The sequence below is a fragment of the Lissotriton helveticus genome, chromosome 5_1, assembly GCF_964261635.1.
Source record: "Lissotriton helveticus chromosome 5_1, aLisHel1.1, whole genome shotgun sequence".
Lineage (NCBI taxonomy): Eukaryota > Metazoa > Chordata > Amphibia > Caudata > Salamandridae > Lissotriton > Lissotriton helveticus.
The window spans coordinates 1,605,351,075-1,605,375,975 of NC_136065.1; the positions used below are offsets into that span (position 1 = coordinate 1,605,351,075).

Sequence of the window (24,901 nt, forward strand, 5' to 3'; positions counted from 1 at the left end):
AAACACTCGGGGTACATTCCCTTCTCCCACACTGGCATCCCCAACTCGCCAGGTACTTAATACCGTCCCACCCAAAATACTTTCATATGTCAACTATTACTCAGTCCCTCTACAACAAAACTATTGGGAGTATGCCCTTACAGGGGGTACACCAGGGGTACACGACCTGCCCCTCATCCTCCTTACTCACACCCACCCACTACCACGCCGTGAGTTAGGCAGTGTCGGCGGGACGGAGGCAAGTTACCGAGCAGATCACGTGGCAATACAGAGCATACAGTTATACATCACCATGATAAGCCAGTCTATGAATGACAGAGGGTAAAGGGGAGCCTTTGTAAGTTCCTGCTGGATCAAAGCAAATCAGTCCGGGTCCGATAGTGGGGATTGAGATCCAGAGCGTACTCGCGATCCTGACTCTTCGGTCGCGGTCTTGCAGTGTTTCTTAAGATAGTCCTTCACCTGTTGCGAGTTCTAAAAGTAGTGTTGTTTTCCTTGATGAGTAATCTTCAATTTCGCCGGATATAACATGGCGTTGGGGATGTCCTGTGTTTGGAGTTTTTTTATTGGCCGCAGAGAATTTCCGTCTGGCCTCCTGTACCCACTGGGTGAAATCTGGGAAAAATGGCAGCGTCGTGTTCTCGTAAGGCACCTGCTTCATTTCACGAGCTCTGCGCAGCACCGCATCTCTCTCTCGATAGTTTAAGAAGCGGGCTATCACCGGTCTCGGTGGTGCACCCAGAGGAGGGCAAGCCACCAGTGATCTATGCAATCTTTCCACCGTGAGATGTGTGTATAATGAGTCTCTGCCAAACAGGTTTATTTCCAGTTGTTCAATGAAATCCTCCATTCGGCCCACAATGGTGGATTCCGCAAGGCCTAGTATGTGCACATTGTTCCTTCTGGAGCGAGTCTCCAAATTCTCGTTCTTTTCAGCGATGATCCGGAGCAGCTTATCCATTTGCGTGACCTGACCTTTAGTAGTGGTTGCACCATCCTCTAGGTCCGAAACTCTGGTCTCCATTTCCTTAATCCACGACTCATGTTGATCCAGTTTATTAACTACAGCTTCCATTCTCAGGTTCATCGTGTCCATTTTGGCGTCTATAGAGGTGAGACTTTGCTTCATTCGAAGCAGTATCGATTTCCAATCTTCTTCCGGCACATTTGCAGCGTCAGACTCAGCTTGTTCCGCACTTTGCGACCTAGGTGTTTTTCATGCCTCAAATGGAATCTTCGTTTGTTTGGCGTCGGTGCGCCCCATGTTGCGAGCCAGTGGAGGGTAGGCAACAACCACAGGCAAGGCTACCTCAGAAGATCCTGGTAAATCAGTCTAGCGCAGTGCCCCGCGGTGCGGCCTCAACAACCATGTTTATGCAAGGTTCAGTGTGGTGAAGTCCAGTAGGGCCTGCATCTCAATCTCCTCACTTGAGGCACTCAAAATGTTTTCCATTCTGTCCTTCCCTTAGTTAGGTGCAGGTGTCCGCTCAGGGTGTTCCCATAGGATGGTAGAGCAGGATGACAGCAGCTGTTGCCCAGGCAGCACCTCAATGTAATCTAATAGCCCAGGGAAGCAGGCGCCAGCAATTGAGATCCCCGGGATATATGCTTGCAAAGTGTTCATCCAATCATCCAGTTTGCACTCGTATGTGCCTCCTAACATAGGGCACCGCCAGCATGGCACCAGCACTCTCATTGCAAAATGGCCACCAAATTTCGGAGGTGGTGTCTCCTCTGCCAAAGTGCATTAACAGCTCACAATGGTCGCAGGGGGAAGGCAGGAGCACACTATGGCATCGAGCTGTGTTCGGCTGCTGTCCGCGGGCAAACCGCGGGCCGGGGCTCCAAGTGCCGAACCTCGGGCGCAGCTGCCCCGGCAGAACAAAATGGCGGCCGCTCTTCCCCTCCACCAGAACGGGTGCGCAAAAGAGATCACGAAGCGAGGGGGATGTATTCCCCAGGTATTCCCGCCAATCAGGCGCTCACAGTCGAAATAGTGGTATGGAGCTCTTGGCACCTCCATCGGCGATGCCCGATAGGCAAATGTCGGGCTCTGTCTGCTGCCTATCTCGGGACCCCGGGCGTCTCAGGCTGTCCACACCACCCCCAGCAGCACTGCTCGCGGTCACAAGGCAGCAGATCATATGCCGGGGGGGGGGAGGTCCTTCTGCTTGTTAGCGCTGCCGCTCACCTCTCCCACATCGGCATTCAGCTGCCACCGGCACTGTCACGATCCGCTCCTCAGGCCCTCCTGTGCCTCTCTTCAGCGGCCTCGGTATTTCCTAGTGAGTGCGGTGCGTCCTCACCTCTACGCGGAGCCGCACATATTGCTGCAGATTACCGTTTCCTGCAGAAATGTTTTAGTTTATGTGTTTGGGGTCCATAGTCAAAATGAAGGATTCAGATGAGTTTGTCTGTAGCCCAAAGTTGGTCATACCAAGCCAAAGGCATCTAACAGTGTTTCGAGGTTGCAGCTTTGGAAATAAGAACTGCGTTGTCTGCATAAAAAATTACTGGGACTGTGAGATTGCCCAGTTGGGCATATTTTTCCCTGTCTCGCTCAGGAATTTGACAGCCTGTTAATATAAATGAGGAATAAGAAAAGGGCCATGACACAACCTTGGCGAACCCCTAAGGTGGAGTTGATACTAGGTGTAAGTTTGCCATTTGTTCCAAACTGTACCTTTGCCAAGGTATGCCAGTGCAAACATAGGAGAATATCAATCAGGTGTTTTCAAAGAACAAGTTCTCCATTATGTTCCACAATTTAGAGTGGTGGACCATGTCAAAAGTCTGTGAGAGGTCCATATATTCCAAATGAATGGCCCCTCTCCTCACCCTGACATATTTTCCAATGATCAGACGAAAAATTTAACTTTGTTCCACCAGTACCCAGCCCGCATAATCCAAAGTGGACATCGGGAGGATCTTATGCTGCTCTACATAGTCCTCCATCCTTTGCAATAATAAACTCAGTAGGATTTTAGCTGTGCTGTCCAATAGAGAAATCGGACAATAGCAGCTTGGGAAGTCTGTGTTTCTCTTTTCAAAAATATCTGCCTCCTTGCATAACGGGAGCAAAGGGTCTACAATTGTAGTCTTGATGACATTGGTTATCAAAGGAGTGCAAATGTCTATGTTCACTGGTACATTAATTAGCTCACTCTTCTGACCCAGAAGTCCAGAATCTCAACACTTTGAACTCCTGTTGCAGTCTTTACCTCCTGGCCTGTGTTCATCATTGTTTTATCACCCATAGGCTTAAATAAGCATTTAGCCACCTTAAACTTGCTGAGTGCATGCTCTTGATTAACTCATGTAAAATCATCAATTTCCTGAGTAACTGTGTATCTCCGCATTCTCTCTTAGAAGTTGCATCCCTAAGAATACAGAGTGTCAACAGTAGTTACATGTATTCCCTTTAGACCATCCATGTTTTTAAAGATAGGAAGGGAGACTGGGCGGGTCTGTGAACCACCAGACTTTTCTCATATACCCATTTCTGTCTCTCCTCAGTTCCAATAGTTATAAATCTGGAGTTCGAAATGCAAAAGCCGGAGTTAAAATATAAAACCGATTGATCTTCTTGTAGTCAGGCATCAAGACAGAATCTGTGCATACAATGGAACTTGGGTCCATGGTTCCCTTTTAGTCAAAATCTAACCCGCTGGACAGGTAAAGTTATTAAAATGTATCTAGAGTTATTTGGCACTGATTCCTCCTTTAGTCGCTACATGTGCCAGTGCCAAGTAACAGACTGTGTTGAATTTGGTTTACGGCCATCTTTTTGACCCTAGTCAATTCTAAATATCTTAGAACAATCTCCTAAAGAAAATGTTAGGGAGTAAATGGATGATCCCATTAAATTTCTCAGCAGCCTGAGCAACCGGGTCTTGTTTCCAGAAATAAAGCCTTCTGCCATCTGCCCTAAAAGTGGGGGTACGCAGTAACTAGAACCTACAGCAAAAACATGTCTGGGTCAGTGCCCAATGTTTGTTCAATACCTCCTAAAACCAAATCCAGAGGCCCAATCAATAGCTGATATCTAAACACTGTACTGACATCATTAACCTACATGGATATAGTGCAATTTATTTTATGCCGAGGGGACAGACCCAGCAATCAGTATTACGAGGTGGTTACACATTTGCCTTTAACTTCTCTGAGTGATCCGCATTAATAAGAAATAAGAACACACAAGTACCGTAAGGAATTCCCATGATCCCCTATATTAACCCCTATTTATTGCATTGAGATCACCAAAAAACGTAGAAGGTAATTTACTTTGGCCATGGCCTACCAGCACAGCAGAGGTCATGGCCTTCAATTCCTGGTGGAGGATTGCCATTCAGCTAGAGATTCCAGCCTGCCTATTGGGGATCTCTTAGCCTACAGTAGAGCTGCCACACCGATGGTTCCATTGATCATGCTATGAAATGCGAAGAGGGCTACTAATTCACAGATTGCAGGGTAATGTTGCAATTTTCATCCAGCTTTGGAAAACATTTCTTGCTAGTACATATTCTATTTATGGTAATGCTTAGGATTTTTCCTTTTAATTAGGAAATACAATAAGGGAGTCACTTCCTTTCTTGTCTCCTTAATAATCTATTATCATCATTCTTCAAATTCATGTTGTTCCTGTTATCATTGAGACTGTTGATACTCTACAACAGCTTTTTGCTGACTAATAAACTGGGATCCCACGGCTGCGGATGGCTGATTTATATGCAAGGGGCCAATCATAGCCCTGATCGGCATGTAATCACTGGTGTATTTCCGCGACCACATTTTGAAGGGTATACAGTTTCCCTGGCATTCGAATATGGTTAGTATGATTACTTCTCTGGCACTTTGAAACCGCATCGTACTGTCAGACCATACTATTGAAAACACAACACCTGTTAATACTATACATCTTGATTTGACTTATTATGGACTTGCAGCAAGCTTACTGGTAGCTGTATTTGAGCCTGATTTTTTGGACTTTCCTTGCCCAACAAGTGATCATCCTATGGGCAATATTTAAATGTTAGAACACTGTTGGATCCTGATGCTACAACTGCGTCCTGTACAGTCTAAGACGAAATATGGTCGGTCATTAATACGACTATTGAAGTTATTTTCGAGAGCCTTGAGGAGGTCACTGGATGCGACGAAACACGTGCCAGCTGTTCTCGTGCATGCTGATAAGGAGTGTGTTGCGTTACGACTCTTGTTAATATCTTCGTATCCGTACTTGTTCTGAAATAGGGGTACACACAGTCCTGACAGAAATTGTCATGAAAAACACCTGTATAAATTAAATGAAAGAAATTTTGTATAAACCCATCTCTGTTGTTTGCCTGTGATATATTGAATTTCTGGTTTCATGATACCAACTTATCTAGGTTATACATTTTGATTTCTAAAACGTTTGGAATACCAGGTGATAATTATGCTGTAAAGGATTCCAACTATGCTAACTATGTTTAAAAAGAAGAAAAATCTTTTCCATAAGACAAACATCAAAACATTGTGATTATTAAGCTTGTCAGGGTTCATTGTGAAAGGGCCAGATGTACGACGCACAAAATAGCACCTTGTAAATTGCGATTCTTTTGCAATTCGCAATTTGTGATTCTCTATTATGCATGTACAACAGTGCTATTACACTGTTTTGCGATTACCAATGGGGTCGCAAATTACGAGGCTCATTAATATTAATGGACCTCTCGCTGGGCTCAGCAGACCACCATGTCTGGGACTGCTTTTTAATAAAGCAGATGTTTTGTTTTAAATGCAGCCTGTTTTCCTTAAAGGAAAATGGGATGCATTTAAAAACAATTAACGTTTTTGTTTCATTTTTTAAGGGCAGGCAGTGGTCCCTAGAACCACTGCCTGCCCTTAAAAAATATTTCCCCCTGCTTTTGCAAAGGGGAAGGTGGGGACCCCCTGCCTTTTGCGACCCCATTACCACCCTCTTTAAGAGGTCGCAAAACATTTGTTCATGGGGTTGTGCTCGCAATTAGGAAGGGAACAACCCTTCCTAATAGAGACTCGGAATTCCAAAATAGCGAGTCATAAATAAATTGCGACTCGCTATTTTGGAATGGTACATACCCCTATTGGTTTTTGCATGCGCAAACGGGTTCGCAAACCCGTTTGCGCATGCAAAAAAGACATTGTACATCTGGCCCTAAATCGCTTGACTGTACCAGGGACATTTTATCAAAGTACCCCTGGACATTTTGCATAGTATAAAGGCTTTCAGGATCACATAAAACAGGATTACCTTTTAAATTGGACTGTGGTACACCGATTTTGCTTTAGAGAAAGTGGTTTGGGCACCTTTTCGTGTATATGTCCTTCAGATTTTTTTGTGCTGAGGGAATGGATCTCCATCAAAAGTTTAATCAATGTGTATACTAAATTTCTTACCAGGAGAGTGTTTTTTGTCATTTACGATGTTACTTTTTTCCACTGCAGCGTAGATGGGATATGGATTTGCACCATTCTCACATGCCTTTTTGTGATTAGAGAGGGTGTTTTCATTAATCTAGAAAATAAACGTTGGTAAAAAAATAAACAACTTGCATAATGCAGAATAGAACAATGTTATAGCTCAGAATATTTCAAACAGAATGTTCTAATGTTAGAAACTATCGAATTGTTTATTTCCTGCAACCTTGCAATGATTTTGTATGTAGTAACAATTACGTGCAAAATCAAGGTAATATGTGACAGACATTTTGCTAGTGAATGTTTGCATAGTGTATACACTTTATAACTCTTCAATGTTTTAAAGATTTTGCACACAGTACAGGATTTCACCAGCAAGCAAATATTCTATAATTAGGTTGGAATTTGGAATGGGATGGATGGCTGAAATCTCCGATTCCAGTAGGTATTTCCATTCCAAGTGCCTGGAATAGCTAATATCTGAGCAAATTTTCACCCTCTAAAAGGAAATAACTGCATCCATTACCATTCACATCAGAATGATGAGGTACAAAGAAGCAACTCAGTTATGGTTCCACTGCCCTCCAAAGGTTTCAGCTACTTTCTGCACCCCAAATGTCCACATGAAACTCTGAGGAGAAACTAATATTTACCAGGGATACATGACATAGAATTTTAGATTTCACAGGGGAATCTCAGAGCTCCACCTGTATTCCATACGAATTTCATCCCCAAGTTACTCGTACCTTTGAGATTATTTTTTCAGTTAGCAGACATAAGAGGCCCAAAATACATATGAAACATACATTCCTTCTATGTGTATGTGGGCTTGTGTTTAAATTACACCATACAGTAAAATCAGTTAATACCTTTAAAATTCCACTAAATTGACTTCCAACAAAACATTTGATTTTTGAATTTGGACCGAAACTGATGTTTAATCTATTGCTCTTTTGCTGATATGTGAAGTGCGTGTGACCCAAAACTAGGGGTACTATGTAGCTGGAGCTGGCTAAACTGAACAAACGCACAGTGGCTGAGTTTAGGGTTCAGTGTAGGTCTAGGAGGCTACATGATAGCAACACGATCAGGAAAGCCGAGTTGATTAGGTCCCTTAAGGCTTGGGCACAGGCAGCTCCAGAGAAAGAGGAAGGGGAGGAAGACCCCTCCAACCACCTCCAAGAAGTGAATGATGATTACCTTTCCATTTCTTCAACCACCAGTTTTATACTTACAGCTAAAGGGGGTAAGACGGGGTACCCTGTACAGGGCCCACTGATGTCCATTAATGAGAGGGAGCTTGCGCCTTAGTGTTTGGAAAAGAGAATATTGGCCCTGGAGAAGAAGTGGGCAAGGGAGGAAGGTGACAGCAACATTGAAGTAGATACCGGGATAACCAGGGGTGGTGGATTTAATCCCAGGCTCCAGACTGGAATGGTTCTCATATATCCTGAGGGTGAGGATTTTGAGAAATGGCTGGCTGCATTTGATAGGGCCTGTGAGATGAGAGGGGTCCATACTAAGCACTGGGGTTTAGTCCTGTAGAAAATGATCACAGTATCTGGGACGGATAGGTTCCTGAACCTGCAGGGGGGGTTGAGGCAAAATCTTTCTCCCACATGAGGCATTGTTTACTCAGGAAATTTGTTCTGAACCCAAAGTAGTACAGAGTGAAGCTCAGGGACACCCTAAAAGTTAATACACAGTACGGGGTTGACTTTGTGCACATCTTAGCGAAAGGCACAACAGGGCTTGAATTGTGGTAGCCAAGTGAGCTATTATGAGGGGCTTCATAATTTAATATAGGAAGAGCAAAACCTTACTCAGATTCTACTAGCTAGCTAGAATTGAGGACAGGGGAAAGGCCATGGGAAAGAAGGTCAAAAAAAGAAAGAGTCATCACTGATCTAAAAATGTACACAGGGGGAGAGACACAAAGCCAAGCCACTTTCAAGAAGAAGAGGTATTTGGGGAAAGTCCTTTAACCCTGCAAACACAGGAAAGTTCTGTGATCTGATGAAAACAAGTCAGTGTTTTGATTGTCATCCAGTAGGACAGAAGGAGGGAGATGTGGTCTGCACAAAGAAGACCCCACTTGAAGGCAGTCCCAGGAAATTGTGAGCATAGGTGTTGGGTGGAGATTGTCCTATAGATGTGGAAGGGCTTGACATAGGCAAACTTAGTGTCTTTGTGCGGGGTGGAACATGCAATCCTGGCCATCATGCCTCCAAGCATGGAGAGAAATAGCAGAGGCCTAAAATCAATGGACTTGAGGTTGAGGCTTTGAGAGACACAGGAGCCAGTGTGAATATGGTGACTGAAAAACTGGTTTCCCCAAGGTAGGTCATACCAGGTGTGTATCACCATGTAACCTATGCATACAGCAGAGCCAAACTCCAGCCCATGACAATTGTGAGTTTGGAATGGGGAGATGTGACAGGCTCCAAGCATGCAGTTGAGTACCCTGCTCTCCCAGTAGACTGTCTACTGGGTAATGGTTTTGAAGCATGACTGGTTGGGGTGGAGAGAATGGTCCATGAAAGGATGCTGGATCTCCCTGAGTGGGTGTGTGTTGTGACCCTGCACAAAAGGGAAATGCGCAACACGTGTGCCCTGGAACAATGGGTCAAGCATCCAATGACAATGGTAAGGGCACTGGGTCTGGTGAGCCAGCCCATGGAACTCCAGATGTGCAGCAGTTATCGGACCCTGAGGCGGAGGAATTGCCCACTGTAGAAGGGATTCCAGATCTGCAAGGTTGGTCAGATTTGGTAGGACTGACAGCAGCTGGTGGACCCTCCAGCGAAGAGATTTGTCATGTTAAAGAGTGTACCACCTTGAGAGCTTGAGGCAGACAGACTTCAGGCAAAAGACGGGTGATATCAGTCACTCCACAAAGTTTACTGGGAGGATGGTGTTCTCTACACTGAGGCTAAAGACCTGGAAAAAGGGGGTAAAAAGAGGTTAGTGGTTCCCAGAAGTACAGAGAGTTCCTCCTGACTTTGTGTCATGGTATTTCCTTGGCAAGTCATTTGGGTCAGACTAAGACTTGGATCCATTTGGTTAACCATTTCTATTGGCCCCACATGCCTGACAAAGTGAAAGAGATTTGCAGCTCCTGTGCAACCTGTCTGGCCAGTGGCAAGATAGGGGGCATGCCAAATACACCTTTGACACCACTGCCATTGTTTGGGACACCTTTTGATGGGTGGGGGTAGACATGTTTGGTTCCCTAGACCGACCCACAGCATTAGGGAGCAGATATATATTGGTGGTAGTGGACCATGCCAGCTAGTATCCTGAGGCTCTACCTCTCAAAACAGTCCCTGAACCAACAGTGGCTAGGGGCCTACTTGGTGTGATCACCAGAGTGGGTTTCATAAAAGAGGTTGTTTCAGATAGGGGCACAAATTTCATGTACAGTTATCTGAAGGTGATGTGGGAAGAGTGTGGTGTTACCTGCAAGTTCACAACCCCATATCACCCCCAGGCAAATGGTCTGGTGGAAAGGTTCAATAAGTCCCTGAAGGGCCTGAGGAATGGTTTGTCTGACAAATTCAGGAGGAGATGGGATATTCTCATCCCAAGCCTACTGTCTGCCTACAGGGAGGACCCGCAAAAAGGGGTTGGCTTTAGTCCCCTTAAGTTGTTTGGGCACCCTGTTGGGGTTCCATTGTGCCTGGTGAGAAAGTCTTCAAAAAATCCTCTCAAAGAAGCCTAGGAAAATGTTTTGGATTATTTTCTAGGCCTTCAATTTCAAATGGCTGAGTACATGTTCAAGGCAAGCAGAAAACTGGAGGCCAGTCAGGAGGCCATGAATAGGACTGAGTAGAGTTTGCAGAGTTTCACTTTGTGGAACTCTGTGAAGTGGCGGTACAGCTCTGACTTTTTGCCAGTGGCAACGTCTGTTAATTCACTTTGCTTTCACTGATTTATTGTGCCAGGAGTTTGTCGCATGCTGTAAAATCAGCGCATTAATAATAATGGGGTAACCCTGTGTCCCTCAGAACCTAGGCATTGAACAAAAATACTGTAAATGGATCTTGCAGATAGCACAATTTCTCAGCATGACATTATTAACACCTTGGCTGCTAGGGAGATTATTCTGCTGTGCTGCAGGACCTAGATTTCCATTGTTTCATGACGAGCTCAGCTCGTCATGAGTACACGACCAGTGTACTGCATGACGAGCTCAGCTCGTCATGAGCATCGAAGGGGTTAATATGCAGCTTAATTATGTCATGCTGAGAAATTGTGCCATCCGTCTGCTGTTTCCTCTGATTTTACAAAAATACTACAAACGGTTCTATCAGGTTCGCGCCAGAAGATGCTCCTGCTTTATGCCACTCGAGTAAACATTCGACTCCAGAAGCAGCTTTCTCAATGCAAGCGGCAGATTTATCAATGCGAGCAGTTATGACCTGTCACACTGACCATATTGAAAAATCTCACCAATAGACAGTCCAGTGAGTGATTTTTTTTCGTGAGCGGCTATCCAGAATAATGTTGGTGGGTTGTTAAAGAGAAAACAACTCTGCTTGTGTCACTTTGCTGAGTTTTTTCTGTGCTCCACACACAGTTGGCAAAACTCAGTGAACTCCTCTGGCAGAGCTGAATTTTTCACCCACCCTTACACATGAAGCAATGGCATTACCAAAGGGCTACCCTGACTGAGTATGCTCCAGGACAATTTCTTGTGGCTCCTAGGGCCCTGCAAAACAGATGGACTGAGCCCTATCCAGTCCTAGGGAGAAAGGGGAGGTAACCTACCTGGTAGATTTAAACAACCTCAGGGACACTCACCGGGTCCTGCATGTAAATAAGTTGAAACTCCACCAAGACAGGGCAGATATGACAATGTTGATGGTCACAGAAGAAGGAGGAGAAGAGGAGATTGAGCCAGTGCATGATCTCCTCTTGAACAATGTGCATAATGGGTAAGTGGAGGGAGTGGTACTCTCCCCCAAATTGCAACAGCACAGAGACTGCAAGCAGGTGCTGGAGCAGTTTGCAGTCTGATCCCAGGTACCACCAGCTGATGTATACACAACATTGACACTGGTGATAGCCTACCTGTCGAGAAAAAGCAACAGAGGTTGGCCAGCATAAAGGCCGAGGATGCACAGATTTTTGAATTGGGGGTAATTGAGCCCTCTGACAGTCCATGGGCCAGTCCCCAGGACAAATAAATGGTTTTTGTGGTCTACAGAGGACTGAATGCAGTCACAGGGACTGATAATCATCTTATACCTAAAGCTGATAAGTTTATAGACAGGTCAGGGGCTGCTAAGTATCTGAGTACATTTAATTTGACTTCATGCTACTGGCAGATTGCCCACAGTGAAGGAGCAAAGGAGAGGTCAGCTTTCTCCACACCAGAGGGACATTACAAGTTTAAAGCAATGTCCTTTCGATTAAAGAATGCCACTGCCACTTCCCAAAGGTTGGTGAACAAGGTTCAGTCTGGGCTGGAGAAATTCAGTGTAGCTTATCTGGATGATATAGCTGTGTATAATTCCAAATGGGATGTCACCTGCAGGAGGTTTGTTAGGTCCTACAGCAGGCAGGCCTGACTATTAAGGCTGGTTTGTGCCAAATAGGGCAGAGTTAGGTTGTGTACCTGGGTCACCTTGTAGGTGTGGGACCATGTACAACCTCTCCAGGCCATAATCCAAACCATATTGGAATGGACAACTCCTATCACCCAGACAGTGGTCAAAGCATTTCTTGGTTTTCTAGACGGTTTGTTAAGAACTATGGGACCATTGTGGCTCCCCTGAAATAACCCACTTCTAGAAAGAGGTCAATGAAAGTCATGCTAACCCTAGAGTGCCGGAAGGCCTTTGACATTCTTGAAGAGGCTATGTGTTCACACCACTGTTACTGGCTCCTGGTTACACAAAGGAATTTTTGGTTCTGACAGATGCTTCAGAACAAGGCATTAGATCAGTGTTGGCAAAGGTAAATGAGGAGGGCTTGATCAACCAGTTGCCTTCATTAGCAGGCAACTTCTACCCAGAGAATAAAGGTGGAGTGCCACTGAGAGGGAAGCCTTTCCTGTGGTTTGATCTTTCAAGAAGCCAAGACCACACCTGTTTGGTACTCACTTATGTGTTCAAACTGACCACAGACCTCTCAGATTTATCATGTAAATGAGGAGGGAGAATTCAAAGCTATTGGTGTGGTCTGTTTCTCTATGAGGAATGGACTTTACAGTGGAACACAGACCTGGAAGTGCCAATGCCGATGCAGATGGCCTTTCTCAGTTTTTCCACTTTGCTGATGAGGACTAACAGGGTCTACGTTAGTTACGATCACATTTCATTTTGGAGTGGGCTATGTGAAAAAAATCATCCTTTTTGCTTGGTCACTCCCATTTATTCTGATGCTGGTGGTAACTGACTGACTGTGCCCTGGGCTCTGCTAATCAGGCCCAGGGCAGTGCTCTGATGAAATAGGTAAATGGTAATTGGGAATAATTATAATTGGCAAGGACAGACACTGCAAGTCCCTAGTATATAATAGGGCAAGAGGGATATAAACTACCTATAAGTCACTAGTATATCGTAGGGCAGGGGAATTTAGAGGCCCATTAGATTGTCAGCACTGAAGTGTGCACTACTGTGCTTCCTGCTGTCACATTTACATGCATCCACTGGGCTTCAAAGAGAGAGAACAACAGGAAGGAAAGCCAGGCCTACCCTCTCTATCTCTCCCTGTGCCCCAGCCAGATTGCAGGCGGGTGTTAATGGAAATCAGCCACTCCAGTGGCATGGTTTAGTCAGCTCTTGCTCCAAAGGAGAGAACATCACAATCTTGAATTTTAAAGTGTAGTTCTTTGTAGGCCCAAAAATATGCCAAATTTTGGAGGATACTATCATTGTCCCGGATGGCACCCTCCACCCCATTGGACAGGGGTACCCCCCACTTGTTGCCCCAAATCATTGAATAAATACATGAAAGCTGCATACCAACTCAGTTTAAAGTTTAGTTCTGATTTTCAATTTGCTGCTTTAAGCTACAAAAGAACAGCGCTGCTGGACCCCTTAAGTCACATAGGATTGCTCCCCGAAGGACTGCTCCTATTACACATTTGGAACTACAGCCCTGAGGACTTTGCCTTCTTCAAAACGGATCAAAGAGTGTACACCCTGAATGCAATACATTACCAGAGCTTCCTTCACAGTCTCCCACAAGAAGTACCCAACCCGGAGTGAGTCAGTGGGCTTTTAAGAATTTGGCCAGGTGCACGGGAATTGTGGTCTAAACTTCCAAGCACCATCTCAGAGTTTCTAGACCCTTGGTGTCGGTTTTTGAACACATTGATCCCTCAAGAGGAATTTCAGGAAGACGTTCCAGGAGTTTGGAGCAGTTTGGAACAACTTTTGAAAAATTCCCCAGAAGTGGACAGACATGACGAAGAGAGTCAAGCCAAATAATGTCAACCCCAACACGGCCAGGATTTCTGGTTCACCCCACTGAAAAGTTCCAGAGTTCAAGACTTCAAGGATTTGACCAGGAGCTTTCTCTGAACCAAGATGGAGAACCTCATGCAAATCCAGCTTGACAAATTTTGGTGATAACAATAAAAATGTGTGGAATTTTTTAACAAGGAGACAAAGCAATAATTCGTTTTCTTTATTATTGATGTAGATATATGTTTGGTGCATCTAGACTGGGGTACAGAAATATAAGTGGAGGCTTTATCTTGATTTATCGCGCACAGAAGGGATAAACTTTTTTCTTCTGTATTTAAATGCTTTACATACCTGTCTCCTGAGTTAAGTTTACCTACTTACAGCCGGCTGCCAAGGGTTGAGCCAGGGACTAATGTTTTGAAACCTTGTCGGACCTATACTTGGTAGCCTTTTTTCTAGTGGTAGGTTCGTACTTACCCCTAATAATAATCCGCTTTCCACCTCTAGCACATAACAAAGATAATAATTCAGTAAATGCCCCTGTGTAATGCATTTCCTGTTATACTTTTTAGGCATCTACTATAAATACACACAACATGAACAGTGGGTGAAATGACACAGGGTAGTCTCAGTTCTGTGCACGTAGTAGGAAGAAATATGATAGTGATGTTCCAGAAGATCCTATTCAGTAGCATGCCCTTGCAAAGAAAAGGTTGATTTTGTAGTTCATTATATCTGGCTGTTCATTAGTTGCTCTGAGATTAAGTAGGAGGACTGCTATATGTCATCTCCCATGTGAATGCTTGGTGAGTGGCTCATGTGTCCCATAATAATTTTGAAAGTTAGAAATGCAGTATTCAAGCATATTTAGATGTTTTCTATTTCACGCATACTTTTTAATATGGTTCTATTCTAGCAATGTATGATCCTAACGTCTATTCGTTCCGATATCACTTGCTGCTAGAAAGAATAAAATGAGAATAATAAATTTAAGGACCTGCAAGTTACAATATTCCACACAGACCACAAGGTTCAGATGTGGGTATTCGCGTAGAAAGGGGAAATCTGAGCCAGTAAGCTATTAACAAAATCCTCTTCAAAGAGGAGGGAAGTTAAGTTGTGGAAGGCGAAGAACCAAGTAAAGAAACACATTTACTGACCCTTATCTTTTTATTATTTTTACGGAAACAATGTACAGAAACATCGTTATCTGATGCCAAAAAGATAGCTAGTTCGGGGTAATCTGCCAAATTAGACAAAGGCATCAGTTGAAGAGTTGTTAATACTTTGGATTAAACAGCCTTAAAATCTTCTAGAGTGTTTTAATGTAACTCCCTTCTGCCGCGTCACCAAGTGTAGATGGTCTATCAAATGAAAATATACGCTCTTTGTAATCGAGTTTGTTCCAAGACGGATTCATCTGTTTAATGTATTGTCTGATTTGACATTCAGTAGTACTGAACCATGTTAAGCTTAAGTTTCAGAAATGTTAGATTCGCTTCAAGAACTCAGAGTGGGTTATACAGAGATACTCCTTAAGTGAAGATCTAACTTCAGGGCAGTTAAGCAGAATACTGAAACAATGCCCCAGACTCTGCCAGATATTTACATGACAGCCATCATTATGAAAGGTAATAATTAGCAAGGAAACCCTCTTTTTGCCTCTTTTGGGATTACATGATCTGTGAAGGTATTGTAGTCTTGTCTTTTTTTCTCTGTGATATTTTGACATTCTCTCGTTGAAATAGAGGTGGAATATGTCATTACTCCGGAGATTTTCACGATGCAACATTTACTCCGCTTTAATTTAACACACCCAAAGAACTAAATGAACCTTTTTAGGTCTCGCCTGAGCCAGCGCCTGCACTGTTCTGGGTGAGCTTTAGTAAGTGGGCTTTAAAAATCTGACCACACACTTTTGCTTGTGGCCTAAAGCTTGCGGTTATGCTTGCGGCTATGCGCACAGTCGCCATCTGGCTTTCCGTCATGGCTCATTAAGCGCATCGCTCGAGATTACTTTCACTTTCGCGGCCATGTTACTTTCACGGCCGTGTGGCCAATGCTTGTTTAATTTAGCTTTTGCTGTCACTTTGGCAGTCATCCATCGGTGCACAGAATCTCGCCTTGTCCGAGTTTTTATTAGTGCACTCGTTGCATTTATCATGTGTGTAAGGACTTCACCACAGAATCTTCTTACTCCTCCTCCTCCTGGGTGAACAAACTAACATCGAAGCGTCTCGGGCACAAGAAGCAGCAATGGACGAAAGTATGGGCGCCAAGCCACTTCTCGGTTGGGTTGGAGTGTAAAGTGGGGCGTCATCCAGGGCTTTTAAGAAACCGCGAGCCCCGCCTGCTTTTTTTCATTTTCATAGTATTCCCACAATTGTGCTTCTGTCCGCCGTCACTAATTTTCTTCAGTGGTGCACTACAAAGCACCCATCACTTTGAGCGTCTCCAAACATGTTTAAAGGATTGCCTTGTTTAACTTTTAAATTTAGCGTCTTTTTCTTGTTACTTATTTCCTGCTGTTCAAATTGAGTAAAAGCCTCTGGAGCCAGTGAGACTATGTTTCCCATGATATCCTGTTGCCTGCTAACCATGCCAGCATTCTTGACTTTGTTCAATGTTTGCATTACTCCCTCAAAGTCTGAAGGCATCATTCAAATCTCTGGGCCTTTCTTAGACTGGACCCTGCTCTTCTACTCAATCTCTGCCCTTGCCTCTATCACGGTTGTTACCTCCATCCGCAGACCACCTTCTCGTCAAAGAAGGCTCATTTAGTCTCTGAAGCACGAGCTTCACCACAATATTTTTGAGTGCCGGCTCCTTCATCTCCTTATTTCGTGCCTCTATGACCTTTTCCTGAGGTCAAGTTTTATTTTTCACAAAAAACGTCTTTACTTCGTTATGACCCCAAGAGGTTGAACATGCCGCCACCACTGCTGCTACACTATATGGTGCTTTTCTAACCCCACCCACCGTTGTTTATCCTCTTGCAGATTTACACCAAACATAGATGTAAATCAATGCGAGTAAATATATAGTTTTTGGGGTATTTGTGAACTGCACAGCAAAATGTAATGTAATGTAATGTAGAAAAACATCAATATGAAAATGTTTGGACGGCCCCACTTTGTTCCAATCAGAACAAGCATTGTGCACATGCGTGGCCTACATTTAAGCTTTTGAATGACATAAGCTTGTTGCCAAAGAGCTTCAGCACCGCATCTAAATTTGGTAAATTCTGATTACGTTGCTGAAACTGCATCGAAGCGCGAGTCTACATTTTTCATACAGCTTTCTTTCTTTGGTTTCCAAATTACAGCAACAAAATAAAAGCTATACCCCTTTAGGATCCCTACACTCCACCAACGGAATTGTGGGGCATGCGACCAGAACATGGTGCAAATGATTAGCACTACCCCCCCCTGCAGTGCTTCCCCATCTGTGAATCACTGCACCATAGTGCGCCGTCACAACTAGCCAGAAGTGGCATGCACAAAGCACACAGTTTAGGAACTAGTGCAAGCTAAATTTATGAAAAATATCTTGTTGAATGTGTGAATGATTGAAAATATATAGAGGTAAGACGATAAGTAATTCATTTTCACTACTGATAACATGGTGACTTAGCATGCCTGCTGCAAAGCAGTATGTGACCTGGTCCAAGAGGGAACTTTAGGCTGTTATGCTGTCTATATAAATATTGTAAAATTATCGCTGCACTTGCATATGGTTTTGTTTAAGCACTACACAAAACAGTGATTCATATTAGCTATGTGCCCACCAGGACAGGGCAGAGCAAACTCTTCTCTTTCCTTATATCACCAGTGGCACATTTGTTTACAGTGCATGATATTGCTGGCAGGCAGCTCTGAACCTATGCTGGAATCAAACCCGCTTGGCACGTGTTAGCAGGAATGAGCATCCAGTTTTGTACTGGGGATATAAAGTTAAAAAGCACATTCTGCCTGCTTTATATTAAGTACTTTCAGACAACTTAATCAGAAGCTCATCTTTTAGAACGGTGGCAGAGCCCACCGCTCATACAAAAATACAGTTCTCATTTTAATGCTAACAAATAAATAAATGCACAACCGCCAAGGATGTCCCTGGGAGTTGGAGATGCAGATGTCTATCTGTATATCGCTAAACAGTGGCGTTAGGCCTGTTCCAAATGTTTTCAAGTTGGTCAGTTTGTAAGACAAAGGAAATGACTATGAAGGGTGAATCAGTCTGGAATCCACAAACATTCAACTATACACACTTCCGTTTCCCATCATTCCACTCCATTCCATATAATTACAAACAATCAAATAAACTCCACTCAATTCAACTCCACACCATGCCACAACATTCCACCTCACATATTACCACTATCCTTGAAAATTACACTCCACGCAACACAATTCAACTCCAGATATTTTCACTACACAATTACACTCCAACCTACATTTCACACCAGATATTTACACTCTACAAATCTCTACTAAATTCAAAAACACATAATTCCACTCCACAACAAAAATTCAACTTTGCAACATGCCACATAATTCCACACCTTATAATACTACTCCACCCAATGCTACATAATACCACTCCAAACCATCCCACATAATTCCACACAACACCACACAATTCAATGCCACACAATTCTGCACTACACAACAAAATTGCCATGCCCATTATACCGCTCAGTGCCACATAATTAAACTCCACATAATTACACTCATCTCAATACAACATAAAACACCCCACATAAAGGCATTCTATACAACATACCAGCAATCCACATAAATGCACTGCACACCATAACAATTCCAATGAGCATGATTTTACGGAATGCCACACAGTTCCACGCCGCACAATTCAACTCTACACATTTCCAATACACACCACATAATTAAATACAAAACAACCTGTTTCAACTACACAACACAATTCCACAACACACCACATACCTCCAATCCACACCACAAATTTCCACATCATGCCACAAAATGTAACAGCACTACACAATTCAAATCCACAACATGTTCTAAGGAGAGTGCTACCTTCATGGTTGGCACAAGCTAGTGGGTTGCGGTGACTCCGGCCTCCTCACTAACCAACGAGAGGTGAAGGTTACAGGGGCAACACTACTCACTTTTTCTGCAATTCCTCTTTGCCTTAGTCCTAAAATCCTACAGTGCCCCTCCCATGAATATCCAAGATGGAGAAGCCCATTCTGTCTTGTGCAATGCCTGTATTCCAACCCTGAGGTGTGACCAGGATAATGAGCAGCCTCCTCTCCTATGCTCATATAAACCAATTCTTGGGGTAGCTTTCCTACCACCAGGTGTGATGCTAACCTGCCCAGGGTGAAAAAGGCTACTTCTTCCAGGTCTTCTCTTCCATGTACTTGTGAAAGTGCAAACGCCCTTTCAAGTTAATGAAGTTCCTTTTTTCATCCTAACTGGTCTTTTGGCAAGTGGAAGAAAAACACTGCCCACACCCAGGCCTTTGTCTCTGCTCTAAAAGCAGTTTTGTTACCTCTTTAAAACCTCATCCATGTCATGTACAGCCTAGGAGTTCCTGAAGAGCTAATGCAAATTAGCCTCTTGCAACTTCAGGCAGGATAATGGTAACTTTTAAAAAATTACATTTGTAATATATTTTATAAAAATCTTGACTTTGCTGGTAGATTGAATTTCTAAAAACATTTAAAATAAGTCTTTGAAGGCAGCCTGTAGCTGGTACGAGTCAAAGGTTATAGATCAAAGTGTATAATGTTTACTTTGACATTTCTGATGTACCAGTTTCTGCCCGATAAGTGCAATTTTTTTTGGGCTACCGAGGTAATATGCCATATCAAATTTAACACATCTTCCAACAACAAAATTGCCATGCCCATAATACCACTCGGTGCCACATAATTAAACTCCACATAATTACACTCATCTCAATACAACATAAAACACCCCACATAAATGCATTCTATACAACATGCCAGCAATCCACATAAATGCACTGCACACCATAACAATTCCAATAAGAATGTTTTTACGGAACGCCACACAGTTCCACGCCGCACAATTCAACTCTACACATTTCCAATACACACCACATAATTCAATACAAAACAACATATTTCAACTACACAACACAATTCCACAACACACCACATACCTCCAATCCACACCACAAATTTCCACATCATGCCACAAAATGTAACAGCACTACACAATTCAAATCCACAACATGCCACTTCACAACACAGTGCCATTCTACATAATTAACTCAGTAACACACAATCTCACTCCTCATAATTCCACTACAGTTAATACCATTTAATAACTAATCACATAATTCCAAAACATACCATATATTTCCACTACACAACTCCACAGCCCCAACTGCACACCACACATTTCCACAACAAATAATTCCAATACAACACATTTTAACCGCACACTTCCTCCAACTCTATCATCTCACCCCCACCTACCCACTGCCCCTCTCATCGCTCCTTCCCACTACCCCTATCATCTCACAATTCCACTGCCCCTTTTCATACAGGCTACCTTCCTGTACCTCCTTGCGCTATACACTAGTCCACCACTTGCCCCTCCCCTGCAGGTGCCCCTCCGACTCGTCTATCTCACTCTCTCGCAATCCTCTCTTATACACTCTTGCCTCCTCTCTCAAATTTGTTCACTTCATGTCTTCAAGCACAGTTTCTTTCCCATGCATCTCACATTTCTGCAAACATCTTTGCACCTTCATCCTTTCAACGCAACTGTATTGCCCAAATTGAACATGATACCCAAAACAAAGAACTTTCAATCCCCCAAATCAAAAAAAAGTGCAGTCTTGAGGCAAAAGGACACCATAGGAAATGGTACCAGTAGGGCACCCTAGATTGGGTGGCCCATCCAAGAGAAACTACACAGGAAATAGATATGCATTAGGGATTAAGGGTGTCTCCCACACGTTCAGGGCCTACTGTTCAAAGCCATATTACGGTCACAAACCCTTCAATTTGCAAAATTGCAAATAGGGCTTTTTTGTCCCTCTTTGAATTGTAAATCGGAGTGGGTATAAAACGCCCCCCACCCCCTCCCACCCCATATTTTAAGAATAGCAAAATCATGTATTAAAAGAATTGAGACCAGCAACTGGAGTAGTGATTTTCAAAGGGGACTCTGTTACAGCTTCCTTTTTGTGAATTATGTTTAGCAGCCTTGGGAGAATATGGCAGTGGTTCGGACCCACTACCCCAGATCTCTTTTTTAAAACAGGAAAAAGCAGAAGGAATTTCATTGATGAGCACAAGCTGCTCTAAAAACATGTCTTCTTGTTGTGAATACAATTGAGGGGATGGAGGCATGCTGTCCTCAACAGGTGATTCCTGGCTTTGTAACCAATTTCTAGCGGGATGGGGGGGGGGCAGGGTGGACATAAAATGTCAAATCCTTAATAATATCAAATATGAAGATTGGTTTCGATCTGGGTAAAAGGGCAATGTGTGGTGCCATATACTAACACAGAAGTGGCATCTCAAATTCACATCCCGAGTTGCACATGGTTGTTCGCACATTGAGCATTCCCTGAGGTGGTGCAATATGGTGGTGTGTTGAGACAATTAGTTTTTTTCATATATTTGCTGTATGCACCCTCCTCTAAAGGAGGTACTAAGATAATAAAAAGAACATGGTTCACTTACTTGTTTTATTATATGTTTGGCAACCAAGTAACTCCAAAGGGCAGTCAGGGAATATACTTCATCGTCAAAAGTATTCTTAAGTTTCTCCCACATGCTCATTGGGTTTTGGGGTGGCTTGGTGCAGTACTCTTTCAGCTTATTTTCATGATCCTGTATATTTTTGGACCAATATATGTCTTCATATATTAAAGACATGCACCTGTATAAATAAAATGTTGAATGAGTAATTATATCCTAAACCTAAACTAAATTAAGGCAGATTTTTATTTGGGGTGGTCGACTGCCCACCTCAGGGAATAATAACAGTTAGTTTCACTAAATTAAACCAACCACAACTGCCTGGTAGCTAAAACGCAAGTATTTATGCAGTACCTAAAAAGTAATAAAGTGAAAACACTAAACATTAAAAGTCACAAAATTAGTTAGACATATATTTTTAAATGTAAAACAAAATGCCATTGCAAAGACAAACATGCAATAAGGGGAACCACAGATTAGAATGTTTAAAGATTTAAATACAAGTATAGCTCCAAAAAGCACCATTAATAATCTATAGAGCTGGTAGACCAGTACTTAGTGCAATTTGAAGTCATCCAACAGAACAATGGAGTCTATGCCTTTCTCCTGGTGGAATACGAGCAGGTCTATTCCTTCAGGGCTCCACCCAGGTCATAGAAAGCAGGCCCAGTCCTCTTCTGATTTTCCTCAGGTCCATTAAGTGTTCTAAGGAGAGTGCTACATTCATGGTTGGCACAAGCTAGTGGGTTGCGGTGACTCCGGCCTCCTCACTAACCAACAAGAGGTGAAGGTTCCAGGGGCAACACTACTCACTTTTTCAGCAGTTCCTCTTTGCCTTAGTCCTAACATTCTACAGTGCCCCTCCCATGAATATCCAAGATGGAGAAGCCCATTCTGCCTTGTGCAATGCCTGTATTCCAACCCTGAGGTGTGACCAGGATAATGAGCAGCCTCCTCTCCTATGCCCATATAAACCAATTCTTGGGGTAGCTTTCCAACCACCAGGTTTGATGCTAACCTGCCCAGGGTGAAAAAGGCTACTTCCTCCAGGTCTTCTCTTCCATGTACTTGTGAAAGTGCAAACGCCCTCTCAAGTTAATGAAGTTCCTTTTTTCATCCTAACTGGTCTTTTGGCAAGCGGAAGAAAAACACTGCCCACACCCAGGTCATTGTCTCTGCTCTAAAAGCAGTTTTGTCACCTCTTTAGAACCTCATCCACGTCAGGTACAGCCTAGGAGTTCCTGAAGAGCTAATGCAAATTAGCCTCTTGAAACTTCAGACAGGATAAAGGTAACTTTTTAAAAATTACATTTGTAATATATTTTATAAAAATCTTGACTTTGCTGGTAGATTGAATTTCTAAAAACATATTAAATAAGTATTTGAAGGCAGCCTGTAGCTGGTACGAGTCAAAAGTTATAGATCAAAGTGTATAATGTTTACTTTGACATTTCCGATGTACCAGTTTCAGCCTGATAAGTGCAATTTTTTCTGGGCTACCGAGGTAATATGCCATATCGAATTTTACACATCTTCCACTCTCAAATGTTATTTGCACTGCAAGGTGTTTTAGGGGTGATTTATCTAACATTTAAATCAGGTTTTCCCACTTGTAAAAAAGGGTGCCACATGGGTGATTTTCAAAGGCTGCACAGCAAGGTCCAAGCTGCTGTTGTCCAGCCACACAGCATAGACCATGTTTTAACTGTCACTGTAATAGATGGCCCAATGTGTGATGCGGTCAACAGAAGGCATTTAATTTATCATGCCTGGGGTGTATTTCTGCACCATATCCTGTTGCCTTATGGGAACTTTCATTATGTCAATCAAGTTTAATCCAATTTTGACAAGTTTAATGGGGACCAGAGGCATTTTAATTCTGTGTAGCAGAGGTAACAGTGTACAGAGAGAAAGTAATCTCTCTACAGACTCCAAAATGATTGACTTTATCCAAGGGTAGAGCAGTGGACCCACAAAATGCAAAAATATTTGTGCCCCTTGTAGGCAAAATAAATCTCAGTCTTTGACGTTTAGAACTGAAGCTAATTATTCCTCATCAACTGCTCAGTGCATTTAGCCCAGGAAAAAAGAACACAGCTCAGTGGAAGCAGAGCAAACATATAGAAGACTGCCATCATAGACAGGGGGTAACTGTACAAGAGTCTCACAGTCTTTTTAATAGCATCAAACTCCTTAACCCCACTCGGTGAACAAGGTTCTGCTCAGTTTAGACCCAGTACCTCTACATGTATGTGTAAATGTGTATGCTGGGAGCACCGCTGCATTGGCTAAGCATTAGGAAAGCCACTTGTTTGGAGTCCTTGATGGGAAGGTGATTTTGTATGCCCTAGAAATACTTAAGGGAATAGATTTAGAAGGACTTGCACGACCAACTATTCCTTGATTGGTTAGTTGAGTGTACATTAGAGGGATGTATGACGGTACGACGCGTACCGTCACAACGCGTGCTTTAAACTTGGATGCTAATGACAAGGGTAACTCGTCATGGAGTTTCCATTGATTTCAATGGAAATTGCATTGAAAAATCATGTGGTACCTTAGCACTAAAGGGGTTAACAACGCGTCCCTTACAACGCAAGTCGTTACCACGACTTGCGTTGGGGGCGCGGATTGAGAATAGTATCATTTACTATTCTAACACCAGTCCCCGTGGACACTAGGGAAGGTGTTGGAATAGTAAATATACTATTCTTAATTCTCTAGCGCCCTCCAGTACAAGTCGTGGTTACGACTTGCGTTGTAATGGACGCGTTGTTAAAGCCTTGCGGAGTAAAATCCGCGTGGTAAAGGATGTTTCCCCATTAGAGTGTAAGAGTATGTTGAGCTTTGAGGTAATTGGGTTGGCTGCAAACTATTCTCAGGCAAACACTGCAGGACCATTACCATGCTGGGCAGGGGATGTGGGGAACAGATATATCCTTTGAGTGTTCCTTTTAATCTAGGAACTAATCTAAGAGGATTTTCCTGACTGAGGGTTTCCAAGGATCAAGGGTTGCCAAGCCTCCAGTGGTTACTAATGGCTTTCTGTGTCAAACAGAATGTATTCATGTAGCAACCCTAAGCACACAAAATGAACAAGAGTTGCCAACCATGCACCCACTAATGGAGTAGGCAGTACATTCGGGATGCACAGGGGGTCACCACTAATGACATTTTCAGCACTAAGTTGTTATATTACTTTTGAAAAAGGAGGAATATGATAATTTGCCCCAGACAATAGCCCAGAGATGTTCTTGATGTTTCACCATTGACTGAACTATCACCCTGAAGTAGGGGCCAGCCTATTCAGATTGATACC

The 24,901-nt window shown here is 43.2% G+C and overlaps 1 protein-coding gene across 4 annotated transcripts in view; it reads right to left on the reverse strand.

The window, feature by feature from the left end:
* The window catches only part of LOC144755650 (cytosolic phospholipase A2 gamma-like), a 553,672-nt gene that overhangs the window by 347,847 nt on the left and 180,924 nt on the right, over positions 1-24,901 (reverse strand). For all 4 annotated transcript variants that reach the window (XM_078644802.1, XM_078644804.1, XM_078644801.1 and 1 more), the window contains 2 exons: positions 21,565-21,763; positions 6,421-6,538 (listed from right to left, as the gene is read on the reverse strand). In XM_078644802.1, coding sequence (XP_078500928.1) covers positions 6,421-6,538; positions 21,565-21,763 — 317 coding nt within the window. The remainder of the gene's footprint in view (positions 1-6,420; positions 6,539-21,564; positions 21,764-24,901) is intronic.